Below are 14,570 nucleotides of genomic sequence, written 5' to 3'. Positions count from 1 at the left end.
GGAATGCTGATGGTGATGACAACAGAGCAGGAGGGGTAATGGCTGACATTTACTGAGCTCTTCCTATTGGCCAAGCACTGGCCTAAGTGCACGTGTGACATCATTTAAACTAAAAGCAATTCAGTGAGGGATGCCAGTGTCTAACCCTCCACACGCTGCTGTGCTATCTCTCCGCCTACTGGCAATAAGTGTATCTCAGCCAGAACGGAAACCACTACTCTCTGACTTCAGAGCCTGGCTCTGCACAACTGACACTACTTATTTGTCCAGGCCCATATATATAACTATCGTTTTTAATGTTCACATGCTACAGAATTAGAGGGCTGCACCAAAATCTATTGAACCAATTCTTTATTGTTGAATTTTAGGTTATTTCTCATTTTGAAATATAACTAAATTTGTGATAAAAATCCTGTTAGCAGAAATATGTGCAACAACTTATTTCCCGTGATAAATCCCCATTCAAGGAATTTCTGGTCAAAGGGTATATACGTTAATGCATTTCCCTCCTGAAAGTTTGTGTTGATTTCTACTCATTTGCTCTGGAAGCATCTGAGGATATTCACTTCCTTGCATCCTCACCAGGGCTGCACTGTCAATATCTTAATCTTCGCAAAAAAGATAAGTGAAAATGGTACCTCATTATGACATTAAAATTGCTTTTAATTCTTTTGTAAGTTGCCTGTTCATGTTCTTTGCCCATTTTCTATTAGAGCATTAATACATTTTTGTCTATTTCTTATTATGTAAAGAATTCTTGACCTTTATATATAAAGGATATTAAATTCTAATGTATCATGTGTTATAAATATAATTTCCTACTTTTTAGTTGCTGTTCTTATAGCATTATTGACATGAAAACTATGTTCCTAACATCAAACCCTTAGTCATATTCTTTTGTAGTCTATTTTATTTTTTTATTTTTAAAGGTTATACTCCATTTATAGTTATTATAAAATATTGGCTATATTCCCTGTATTGCACAGTATGTACTTGTAGCTTATTTTATACCTAACAGTAGTTTGTACGTTTTAATCCCCTACCCTTATATTGCCCCTCCCCCCATATTGCCCCTCCTCTCTTCCCTCCCCCAACTGGTAACCACTAGTTTGTTCTCTATAACTATGAATCTGTTTCTTTTTCGTTACATTCACTCGTTTGTTGTATTTTTTATTTTTATTTTTTTTTAATTTTTTTAACATCTTTATTGGAGTATAATTGCTTTACAATGGTGTGTTAGTTTCTGCTTTATAACAAAATGAATCAGTTATACATATACATATGTCCCCATATCTCTTCCCTCTTGCATCTCCCTCCCTCCCACCCTCCCTATCCCACCCCTCTACGTGGTCACAAAGCACCGAGCTGATCTCCCTGTGCTATGCGGCTGCTTCCCACTAGCTATCTATTTTACATTTGGTAGTGTATATATGTCCATGCCTCTCTCTCGCTTTGTCACAGCTTACCCTTCCCCCTCCCTGTGTCCTCAAGTCCATTCTCTAGTAGGTCTGTGTCTTTATTCCCATCTTGCCCCTAGGTTCTTCATGACCTTTTTTTTTTTTTTTTAAGATTCCATATATATGGGTTAGCATATGGTATTTGTTTTTCTCTTTCTGACTTACTTCACTCTGTCTGACACACTCTAGGTCCATCCACCTCACTACAAATAACTCAATTTCATTTCTTTTTATGGCTGAGTAATATTCCATTTTATATATGTGCCACATCTTCTTTATCCATTCATCTGTTGATGGACACTTAGGTTGCTTCCATGTCCTGGCTATTGTAAATAGAGCTGCAATGAACATGTTGGTACATGACTCTTTTTGATGTTGTATTTTTTAGATTCCATATATAAGTGATATTATACAGCATTTGTCTTTCTCTGATTTATTTCACTTAGCATAATACCCTCCAAGTTCATCCATGTTGTTACAAATGGCAAAATTTCATTCTTTTTTATGGCAGAGTAGTATTCCATGGTATATATCTACCACATCTGCTTTATCCATTCATCTGTTGATGGACACTTAGGTTGCTTCCAGATCTTAAACCATTAGTCTTTTTACTTTATAGCTTCTACCTTTTATGATATTCTTGGCAAGATCTTCTTACCTCTAGATTTTAGACATGGTTACCTATATTCTTATTTTTGTTATAGTTTAATTTTTCTTAATCCAGCTATATATGTGGTAAGATATACAGTAAGGATGTGACTTCATTTTTGTTATATTCTTAAATAATTGTTTTGAGACCATGTATCAAATAAGATCCCATACATGCTGATTTGAAACATGTTCATCATAAACTAAGTATTTTTATATACTAGCATCTGTATTCTGTGGCTTTCAAATCAATTATTGTAGCTTTACAATGTGGTTTAACACATGGAATGCAAGTCCCTTTATCCTTTTTCAGAAAACCTTTATTATTCACATATTTTATAGAGGAAATTTAGAATCATTTTTGTAAATTCCATGAATTATTTCTGTTGTACTATATTTATATATCAGTTTTTGTCCCCTTTCTTTATGTCCTGAGCAGAATCTACTGTCCAGTTGCTTTAAAATCTGAAAGCCAAATAATGCAAATCCAAATAGCTAATAAATGTATTAAAGCATGGGCAAGCTTATTAGTAATCAGGGGAATGCCAATTTAAACCACAATGGAAGACCATTACATACCCACTAGATTGGAAAAGTCACAAAGTTAGTTAATGTCGAGAGTGGATAAGGAGGTTGAGCAAAGTCTCATGCGTTGCTAGTCAGAGCGTTAATTGGTACCACCACTGTGGTAAATAGTGTGGCATTATCTAGCATGGGTGAAGATGCACAGCCCATCCCAGAATTTCCCCTCCCAGAAATGTAACCTAAAGACGTGTGGACTTAGAGGAGTCTTACATGTGCAGGAATGTTCATGAGAGCATCATTCAAAATACTCCAAATTGAAAACAGTCCAAATGGCTATTAAAAGTAGGAAAGGAGGTAAATGACAGTGTATTCGTATGGCTTTGAATGTGAATAAACTATGTGCAGCAAGTTGGATAAATTTTATACACATAATGTGGAACAAGAAAAGCAAGTCACCGAAGAAAACGAGCAGTAAGATTTAACACACACACACACCCATGTTATATATATATGCACAAATACATATACATATGTTATACACACATCTGTTATATATACATAATGTCATATACACATATATATATACACAACACACATATAACATATGTATTATTAAAATAGGCAAAACTAAGGTGTTGCTTAGAAATGCAAACGCAGGTAGTAAATCTATGTAGAAAGGCAAGAAGAAAATTACCGACAGAAATTCAGGATAGTGGTTACTTCTATGGTTGTAAACAGGACAGGACCCAGTGGTGGAGTCAAGATTCTATATTGTGCCCTGTGTAAGGTTACGTGGCCATTTACTTATAAATGCTTGTTAATTTTTCTTTTATGTTATATTTACTTTTCTGAATGGAAGTATGGAAATAGTTTAAGAACTAAATGAAATACTCAACGTCTTTTTTGAAGGAAACTTAGTCCCTCTCCACCTCTATTTGTACCATCTCAGGAGCAAGGAGTCCTCCTGCAGGGTTGATGGAAGCCCTCAGCATCTCCCTGCCCTGACTTTTCAGCTCTTTGAGGGCTCAAAGAATTACCCACCTGTTATGCTTTTGTATGTTGCCATCATGTTTTTTCTTAGTGTTCTTCCAAAATTCCTTAATGCCTAGCATACCATGAATATTTGTTGAATGAATGAATGCATATTCAAGTATCTTCATGCCGGAAAACAGTAAGTAGAAGAGGATTCTACTCATATAAACTCCAAGGGTGGTCCAAGATGACAGAATACCCAGCTTTCATAGAGTGATGTTTATGCTGGTGGATAATTTCTTAGCACAGTTGTCTGTTTATTCCTCAAAGTTCTCTGCAGCTTCTCTGAGATATCTGTCACCTGGAGGGACTACGTCATCTACAGATGACTTGCTGTGAGATACTGATAAGGGAAAGCAGAAGTATAGCCCACTCCATCCAGTCTGTGGGAGCACCGTGGGTTCAGGACCATTATCTCCCAAATTGCACGGGGAGCTGTGACTTGCAGAAAGAATGCAGTGACGCAGGAAAGGTGAATCCACCAGGGAATGAAGCTTCCTTAGTTCCGCTACGGCGGGCTTTTATAGTCTGGGTCAACCCCGGACGTTGGGATGTCAACATTGTACCTCTCTAATTGGATGTTGCCCACAGGATTTTCCTTGAAATTGAGTGCACCAGGCAGGGCAAACCTGTATGCAGGTCCCACATCACACCAATTTCCTTTGTCCAGAGCCAGCACCTTACTACCAGAGGCTTGGGTCAAGTGTGCAACTTTTGGCTAGGTAAAATTCCCATTATTATGGATGTTTGCCTCTCTAGAAGAGTGCCTAGTTTTTTGAGTCCTTTCCAGGTGCCAGACACTGTGCTGAGATTTTGGCATGCATTATTATCTCATTTAGCTTCTCACCTCTGTAGGAACTGCCTTCTCATTGTTCTGATTTTGCTGATGAAGATTCTCAAGCTCAGCCCACTGACTCGTTTAAGGTCACGATAAGTGGTGAAGGCAGTTGGTGAACACAGACAGCCTGGTTCCAGCTAATGTTTGCAACCAGGGCTTGATTGATTGGTTCAGTATTGTTCCTTCTTTTAACCAGTTTCTGTTGAGTGACACTAGATGCCAGATTCGGTACTGGACAAGCAAACAGAGAAGAGACCTGCCCTTGCTTTGTACTTCATTTTCCCCACTCCATCCCTCAGGAGTCAGGTACATTCTTGGAAGGGTGTGTAGAAGGTAGAAGGTTCTCAGTGTGTTAGAGAACACATAACTAGGGGTCTCCACTGGGGTAAGATTGACTGAGGTTCTGCCTTCCACTGGAGCCAATTCACAGAACTATGGGACAAAGGGTCAATGCCCCACAAGTGATGGAAAACCGTGTCTCTCTCAGAGTGTCCCACCCTTTCTCCTCTCCCTCAGCCCCAGTACAGTCTGCAAATGCTGCCTTTGCCTCTTCCAGATGACGCTGAGATGGAGAGTCAATCCCATGTAGTTGCAGCTAAATTCTGAACAATGTTTGCAGCAGTAATACAAATTTACGTCCTGATCACAACCCTTCCAAATCAAGACAATGAATATAACCTCTTCTCAGCCTTCCTGCTTTCAGAGTCAGCCACACATTTGAGGCCTGATGGGATCCAAGTTTTCATAGGTGCATGCTCTAAGTCAGAGAAGAATTTGTCCATTAAGGGCTGTGTATGCCTGTGTGTGTTGGTGATGAATGAGAAAGACTAGAAAATTAGAAACTTTTGCCTGCAGTGAGCAATCTAGCAATGGATGATAAACACACATAAAAGTGTTGGTACACTTTTCCCTGGTAATTCGCCTTTGGAGGAACATGTTGGGAAGATAGATTTGTTAATGTCTCAGGGAGTAAAACTGACCTAACTCTTCTGTGTTTTTCAGCACCTGAGATGTTCAACTCCAGAAGAGAAGCAGGTTATTCCTTTGCTGTTGACTGGTGGTCACTGGGAGTGACAGCATATGAGCTGTTGAGAGGCCGGGTACAGTAGAATTACATTTCTCTTTAGTTACTCTTCCAGCAAGTTTCATTTTTACAGTGAAAGGATTTTTTTTTTTTTTTTTTTTTTGCCAAAAGTCAAGTAGTTTGTTTCAGAGATGAAAGCAACAATGCCATGTGGTGCTGGTAAAAACCCTTGGGATTTCCGCCCATAATTAATTCACTCTCCTACATATGGGGCCAAGCATGTGACTTGACATTAAATTATGCAGATAAAATTAAATGAATTATAGGGATATTATTAACTCCCAGAGAGGGAAAATCAATATATGTCACTCCATATCTTATATAAATATATTTGTTTGTTTAAAGAAAATAATTTTGCAGTCAGAGTCCAGGGCTCTGATTCAGTGTGAATTACTAATACAACACAATTCATGCCCTGTCTTGTTGGATTCCTGTCTTTCATTTGCCTCTTGAGTTCTGGGTTCAGTGGCAAATTAGACTAGTTTCCTTTTAGAAGAAACATTTCTTAAACTAAGAAAATGCCTAGGAAGAATTTTGCTAAGAAAAGATTTTTTTTCTCCCTCCCATATTATTGTACCTCGTGGTAGTTCCCTGTGATTTGATGTAACTGACAATGTATTAACACTGTCAGATTCATTTTTCTTTTCGTTTTCTGCTTAGAAAAGGTGAAGCGTAGTTACTGTGAGGTTGCTGAATTCATATCTACGTATATAAATTCGGGGTTATCAGCTATAGTGACTGTGTTACACTTACATCCTCAGATCTCATTCGGCTCACAACTGAAAGTGTGTACCCTTTTACCAACCTCTCCCTATTTTCCCCACCCTCAACCTCTGGCAACTATTCTACTCTCTGTTTCTATGTGTTTGATTTTTTTTTTTTTTAAGATTCCACGTGTAAGTGATACGATGCAGTTATTTGGCTTCTCTGTCTGACTTGTTTCAGTTTGTGTATTGGACTCAAGGTCTGTCCATGTCGCTGCAAAGGCAGGATTTCCTTTTTTATGGCTGAATAATATTCCATTCATATATATTGTATATGGATATGTATTATATACGTTATGTATAATATTCCATTATTCATTTATAATTTATCCATATATAATGATATGATATGTAAATATATAATACCATATATAAGTATATATTATAAATATATGTATATATGTGGGTGTATAAATATATATATGTATATCATGTACACACACGTCTTTATTCGTTCATCTGCTGATGGATATTTATGCTGTTTCTGTGCCTTGGCTATTGTGAATAATGCTGCAATGAACATGGGAATGCAGATTCTTTTTTGTAAAGCACAGATATAACTTCATGTTAAAAAAAAATGCTGTTACTCCCTAATGCCTCGTATATTCACACACACACACACACACCCTTCACCTGCCTTACCCACCCCTCTTCTCCCTGACACTCTTCAGACACCTTAGCTTGGCATTCTTTGCCCGTTAGAATCATATTAACTTTTCAGATTTTGCTTCAATTTGAATGACCCTGACTCTTCACAAACTCACTTCGGCCTCTTTGGACTCCCTCCTGTCTCGAGGCATCCCTTGGAGCTCTTTTCCTCTTGTTCCTTTGCCTATAAAGGTATTTCCTAAGATAAGCCCTGGCCTTTGTTTAAAAAAATCACTCTTTGAATAAGTTTGGAAATTGCTAAATTAAGTTTGAGTAAAGTTAAGGATGTGTCTTAATTGTAGAACAGAATCCTTATATCTCATGTATATTGATCATTTCTAAGAAAGGACAGACTTAGAAAATTCTCAATTAATAAATTAAAAACTCATTTGACCTTCCAATCTCATCTTCTAGAATTAACAGCTTGTATTTACTTCCAAACCTTTTCTGATTTTATAAGGGTAACATTTTCACATACATGCGCATATACATAGTTACTGTTGTTTCAGTAAAAAGAGAATTATGCTTTAACCTGTTGAGACTTTTTTTTTCCACTTAAAATAAAATGTAGAACTTTCTACATCAGAACACGTAAATCTATTTTACATTTTAGGATTAAATCTATTTCGCAAATGTATCACCCTTGTAAATTTTTCCAGATATATCTTTTTTCTTTTTTTTTTTTTTGTGGTACGCGGTCCTCTCACTGCTGTGGCCTCTCCCGTTGCGGAGCACAGGCTCCGGACGCGCAGGCTCAGCGGCCATGGCTCACGGGCCCAGCCGCTCCGCAGCATGTGGGATCCTCCCGGACCGGGGCACGAACCCGTGTCCCCTGCATCGGCAGGCGGACTCTCAACCGCTGCGCCACCAGGGGAGCCCCAGATATATCTATTTTTATGGTTTTAATCTCTTCTATATCATCAGACTGTAAATTTATTAAAGGTGGAGCCAGTGTTTTATACAGTTTAGTACTTTCCACAATATTTAGCTTTCAACAGGTACATAACAAATGCTTGTTGAAAGTACAGAGGAACAAGTCACTACAAAACGATTCTGACACATTCTCACAAAGAACCACCAAGGAGCCTGCATGTAATTATGTTTCAAAATATAGCTAATCTGAAGAAATGAAATACCAACATTTAATTACAACTGGCAACACAACTAAACCACAGAGGAAGGGTGCTAAACAATCATTTCCTCCACATTTACAAATTGTGATTAACAGAAAAATATACGCTTCAAAGGGAAATGTGCCTGAAACTTCCCTTTGGTGTCTGATCTTGTCCTGACCATGGTCCCATAGCCCTTAAGCTGCTTTGTCACCTCTCTGTGTCCCCGCTTGCACTGCCATTGTAAAGGCAAGGTCCACGTCTTCTCTAATTTTGTATTGTCCATAGTATTAGCTTATGATAGGGAAGTACGTCGTTTTGCACTAATTGTACGTCCTTGGCTGTAGCTCTTTTGCTTTTGTACTCCTGAAATAAGACTATAATCACAACACCTCACTTTGTCCCATCTAATGTTTTACCTTTTCCACCTTGGTTATTTTTTATATTCTCATTCTTAATTTATATGCTGCCCTAAAACTGTCTGCTATATCCTGTCAGTGCACACTGTAATTTTTCTTTATAGCATGTATTCCATTGATGTGTGTGTGTGTGTGTGTGTGTGTGTGTGTGTGTGTGTACAGTCTCTCTTATTATTTATGGTTTTGCTGAGTAGACTGTAGGCTCGACCACTGTAGAAATCCCATCTGTCCTGTCTTCATTGTATCCCCAGGGCCCAGCAGAGGTGCAGGACATGGTAGGCGTTCAATCAATATTTGGTAAATGAATATATATAAAGCTCTGGTTGTTGATGGCTTAATGTGGATTTTCAAGTTTGGAACTAGAAACATACATTACTGTATAAGACAAAGGTAATTTGACTATTTTGAACAAGTCGACAGAGCATGAGGATTTAAATATATGTATATTATATTCAGTCATATGGCCTAAAGTAAATGAAAAAAACCACAACATACTTAAGCCATTTGCTTGTGGCATTTGTTAGTTCCTTTATTAGTTTATCAAAGCATTTTGTGTTTTTAGATGTCTCAAAAGCAGGTTTCGAGACATCAATGAATTAAAGAAAATTAGAAAAAATATATGTGCACATACATATAACCCGGGAAACTTGGTGTGCCAACCTGCCCCAGCTCTTAACGGTAAACATGCAGTGAATCACATGTAGTGACCCACAGTGCTCTTGGCTTGCAAACAGTCAATAAACATTGATGATGCTGATAAGGTACCGGCACTCTTTTTCTGATATTGAGTTACAAGGGTTATTTCCACTGTATCATTACTCAGACAAATGAACTAACTATGGTCCTTTATTCAGTCTTGAGGGAAGAAAATATGCAGCAGGGGTTTTTAAACCTTGCATTAAAAAAATAAAGTTTGGTCAATCTCCCTTTTAGGGAGTCAACCCCTAGCACTTCCTGGTTCCCTGGGTAACTGCGGTTGACATGCCATGCATAGACTTAAGCCTTCCTTCACATCACCTTTGTTGATAACTCATCTTGCTGTTCATTATTTACATTTATAGCCACCATCCTTTTTACCTTTATGTCAATAATCATCTCTCTCCTGTATTATGTCTAATATATATTAGCCACTCTACTGAGAACTTTACATGTATTATGTCATTTAATTTTCCCAACACTCCCCTAAGGTGGTTCATTTTACAGAAGTAACTTCATCTTACAGATGAAGGAATTGAAACTCAAATTGACGGACCCAGTTTAGCACTCAAATCCTTTTGCCTTCAGAGCTCCAACACTTAATTACATTATGTTACCTTTTAATAATGATTTACAACAAGGAAAAAATTAAACTCCTCCATTTCTCCCAACTTAGTTGGGAGAAATCGGTCCACGGTCATTTATTATCTCGAAAGAGTCAGGCACTTGATAAATGTACATATCCATATTCACTGTCCTATTGTTGGTTAATCTAATATGAAACTTGTGGTCATTCAACAAACATGTAATGAGCACTCACTAGGTGCTAGGCCCATGGGCAAAAACGTGAAGATGGTAAAATCTCCAGCTTTAAGTAGCTCACTTCACACAAAGAGAGACAATCCCAGGGTGAATCCTGTATGAAACAGAGAAATCAATGTAGGTAAAGGCTGCCCTCTAGTGGATATCTGTGAAAATTATAACAAAGCCACCGTTTTGTTTAATTTCTTTTTCCCCCAAGTTAGGACTATAGAAGAATCTGGTTCTCTCAGAGGTAAAAATACTTTTGCCTCATCACAAAATTCTCCACCCCACTCCGTAGTACTAGCAGCTCATAGCATTTGGGACTGGGGTTGAAGTCTTCTGGGTAACCTTCTAACCTGAGCTTAGTCATTATGATTCGAAGAAGTAAAAAGAGGTGTGTGTATGGCAAAACTCTGAATCTCTTTATAATCAACACTTAAATAACAATTTTTTAAATTTCCATTTACTGAACGCTTGTCCAGTGTTTTAGGTAAATACTTACATCAGTTAACCTTACAAAACAGTTCCAAACTGACATCTCAGGCGTGGATTTAGCCCACAGAAATGTTTCCTTTGACCCAGAGGGTTACCAACTTTTAAAAATTCCAAGATTTCACAAGGATGTATAGATTTCTGGTACGCTTTTTTAAAAGTAGGAAATCTGGCAACCGTGGACCACATATGCATGTGGCAACACAACAATTGGCTGGAGGGGATTAGAAAATGCTATTTAGATTTTACTAGTTGAAAATTTAGCTTGGAAGCATTTGCAAAGGAACATTTTTTCTTTTACCCTTTAAAAATGAAGACTCTTACTTCTCTCCCTTAAGAGACCGTATCACATTCGCTCCAGTACTTCCAGCAAGGAAATTGCACACATGTTTGAGACGGCGCTTGTGACTTACCCTTCTGCCTGGTCACAGGAAATGGTGTCACTTCTTAAAAAGGTAAGAAGGACAAATGCATGACAAAAGGAAGTGATAAAATGAAGCACATGCTCTGGTTTGAAGTTAAAAGTTAAGTTACAATATTGGAGGCAGTCACGATAAATACATTTCCAGAGTGGGTTTTGCAGCTAAGAGCTTTCAAATACATGGCTTCATTAATAAGGTGACACACACGTCCTCTTAAATGTCCCAAAGACATCTCAAACTCCATGTGCCAAATGGAATTCTTGAACTCATTATTTCTTGGACTTTCTCCAGCGTTCCTGCTCTGGCATCTCCGTCCACCCACTAATATAAGCCAGAACCAGAAATCATTCATCATCCGCATACCCAGTTCATCACCATGTTCATATCTGACCTTTTAAATGTCTTCTGGATCTGTCACTTCTCTCCATCTATCTTCCTAGTCCTCCTGCCATCAAGTCTTGCCTTTTCACTGGTTTGCCCCTGTACACTTTTATACACTCCATTCTCTTCTCTGCTGTGCCCCATAGGGATCTGTTCAATGCAAAGTTTACTGCCTTCCCATTGTTCTTAGAATAAAGATCAAAATTATTTATATGGTATAAAGGTTCTAACTACCCCTCAAGTCTTATTTTGGACTGTTGTCCCCCTTTTGACTACAAACTGCTTTGAGCTGCTTTTCTCTCCTCTTTGCCCTCCCCCTCCTCACCCTCATATATCATTCTCTAACCACAGGGCCTTTGCACATGCTCGTCTCACTGCCTAGAACATTGCTCCCATCCCCAGCTCTTCCAGCTCCCTCCTTTAGGTCAGTACTACTAATGCGATTCACTGACTGGTTCAAGTCCACGAATTACTTCCAACAGGTCCATAACATGTACAGAAATTGAGAGAAGTATTTTAAAACTTTTATAGCAACTTGATACCTCTGATACCTCAAAGCACATCGTCAAGGGACTCATCTCACTGAATAGGGTCCAAGCCTATGCAGTGATGTTGAACTCAAATCACAAGTTGCACACCGTGTGGTGTTCTACACCAGCCATGCACAGTAACACCTCATATTGACTTCAGTGGGTTGGAAATTAAACCAAACAAACAAAGAGAAATAACTGGCCCTTCTGCATAGTTTGAGAAACACATCTTTAGATCTCAGCTCACGTATCACTTCCTCTGGGAGCCTCCCTCTGTTTTCAGATCACACAGCACGAACTTTCCTTCATCATATTTTTCACACTTTTAAATTATACATTGCACGTGTGTGACTCTTGGGTTAATGACCATTGTTCTTTAAGCTGCATGAGGGAAGGACCACGTCTGACTTGTTCATGGTGTCCTCAGCACTTAACACAGAGTATGACAGGTGGTAGACTTTGGTATTTAAATTAATGAGGTCCACAGTTTTCCTCAGCTTTTCAAGGTGCCTGTGTTCACCAGAAAGATTAAGGACAGCTGTAGTGAGAGCTCAGTCATGTATAGTGAATAATTACGTGAAAGAAAGAATGAGGAGCCTAAGAGGATGAGCTTGGCTTTTTTCTGAAGAGAGAAAATTGCCCAGGTTGTAACTGGTCAAGGAAAAGAGATTTGGGGGCTAAGAATTCAAAACCTATGTCTCTTGTCTATGGGTCCAGTGTTCTGTTTTGGAATAGGGATATTGCCGTTGGTGATGTCAAAGATACAGAATGGGGGCGGGGGTCATTTTCCATAAGCAAATTTTCCTTAGTTCCAAGACAGCGCTATCATCCCAAAAGTGCACACTGATGACCCATGGCTGTCACCTCCAGGCCCATTCTCAAGTGGAACTGCTATTTTCCATTTGAGCCACAGGACTGAAGTGATGTTGGCTCTGGAGTGGTTAAAGGGGAAAAATTCTTTAATCCCAGTTCATAAACCCCAGAACTATCACAGCAACCTTAGTTACATCTTATCTGTTTCACCCCAGTATATTTTGATTAGTGGTAAAAACGGCTAAATTTTCTAGTGTGAAATAAATTTCATTTGTTAAAACCAATGTACATTTTCCACGTAAGAAGAACAGACCTCTTGGCCACTTTATATACATGGCTTGATTTAATCGTAGCTAAACCTTATGAAATAGCTTATTATCCCTTTTTTACAGATGGGTAAACTGAGGTTTAGAGAACAAACTTGCCCATCATTACTAAGTTGGGGAATCAGTAATCACACATAAGTTTGACTCAGTAGGACAAGCTATTTTCACTCACCACGTTGCAACTTACAAAAACCAACTTACAATTCATTCTGACCACTCATCTATAGTATTTGTTTATGGGGCTAAGAAGGGAGAACACTACTTGTTTCCTTCAATCCTATACTTGGAAATATTCATAGGGAATCTGTATGCTTTTTTGCACTCCAAGTTTTGACCTTCCTCATGATCTTGGTGTTTGTATTCCATTGGCAGCTACTGGAACCGAATCCAGACCAACGATTTTCCCATTTGTCTGATGTTCAAAACTTCCCATATATGAATGATATGAACTGGGACGCAGTTTTGCAGAAGAGGCTCATTCCAGGATTTATTCCTAACGTGAGTCAATCTTAACAAACCCATAGTAACTCTCATTCAATGCACATTAACTCTGTGTGCCAGATATGCACATGGTCTCATTAGATAACGCGCCAATGTTGTAAGACAGCCCAGATTTCTATTTTACAGATGAGAAAACTGAGGCACACACAGGGTAGATGGGCCACCAAAGTCACACAGCTGGGTTGAGATTCTAATCTAGATCTATGTTGGGAGTTCCAGCTCCTAACCACGTTTTGTGGCTTACTTTTTTTTTTTTGCGGTACGCGGACCTCTCACTGTTGTGGCCTCTCCCGTTGCGGGCACAGGCTCCGGACACGCAGGCTCAGCGGCCATGGCTCACGGGCCCAGCCGCTCCGCGGCATGTGGGATCCTCCCAGACCAAGGCACGAACCCGTGTCCCCTGCATCGGCAGGCGGACTCTCAACCACTGCACCACCAGGCAAGCCCCTGTGGCTTACTTTTAATGGAAGTCCTAATCCTACAAACAGTCATTTCTGGGAATCTGCCAATTAAAAAAAAAAGTTTTCTCTGATTCCAAAGATATAGAAATTTGTATCCAAGGAGTTCTGAGTCAAAGAACTGACAGCTGCTGGGGATGGGGTGGGGTATTTATCTTTACCATGCACGCCTCTTCCTCTGGTAGTTCTATGCTGGACCAATATTCACAATGACTAATAGCCAAAGCGAAATAATTCCCACCGTCTATACCCGGCCAAGGCATCTGTGGCCTCCCGCAGTCGGCTGGTAAAAGCCAGACCCAGAAGCTCCGGCCAAGGGACCAAGTGAGCGCCCTGACTCCCCTCTCTCCCCACAGCCTGATTTTACACATTCAGTTGTCGGCAGATTGGCAGAATAACAAGCTCATGGAGGAGCAGAGGGGTGGGGTCCTACCTGGCCACCCTCCAGGGTCCAGCAGGGGCCGCTTGCACCGTGGGTGATGCGTGACGCCGTGGAGATCCAGGCACCTTTCCTGTTGTTTCTGCTCTGCCATGCACCCTGCAATGAGCGCTGCCTCGAGAGACCTTCTACCTAGACTTCTCTGACTTAATTGTGCATCTGAATCATCTGGGCAGCTCGT

The 14,570-nt window shown here is 39.4% G+C and overlaps 1 protein-coding gene across 1 annotated transcript in view; it reads left to right on the top strand.

Annotated features, from left to right (window-relative positions):
* Positions 1-14,570, top strand: part of STK32A (serine/threonine kinase 32A) — a 120,926-nt gene that overhangs the window by 97,325 nt on the left and 9,031 nt on the right. The window contains exons 8-10 of the mRNA XM_027081695.1: positions 5,503-5,600; positions 10,858-10,974; positions 13,364-13,489. Coding sequence (XP_026937496.1) covers positions 5,503-5,600; positions 10,858-10,974; positions 13,364-13,489 — 341 coding nt within the window. The remainder of the gene's footprint in view (positions 1-5,502; positions 5,601-10,857; positions 10,975-13,363; positions 13,490-14,570) is intronic.

Source organism: Aethalodelphis obliquidens, unplaced genomic scaffold (assembly GCF_003676395.1).
Source record: "Aethalodelphis obliquidens isolate GAN/ISIS:26980383/991018 unplaced genomic scaffold, ASM367639v1 scaffold45, whole genome shotgun sequence".
In the NCBI taxonomy this organism is placed as follows: Eukaryota; Metazoa; Chordata; class Mammalia; order Artiodactyla; family Delphinidae; genus Aethalodelphis; species Aethalodelphis obliquidens.
The sequence above is the reverse complement of the archived record's forward strand: the minus strand, read 5'-3'. Positions and strand labels throughout refer to the sequence as shown.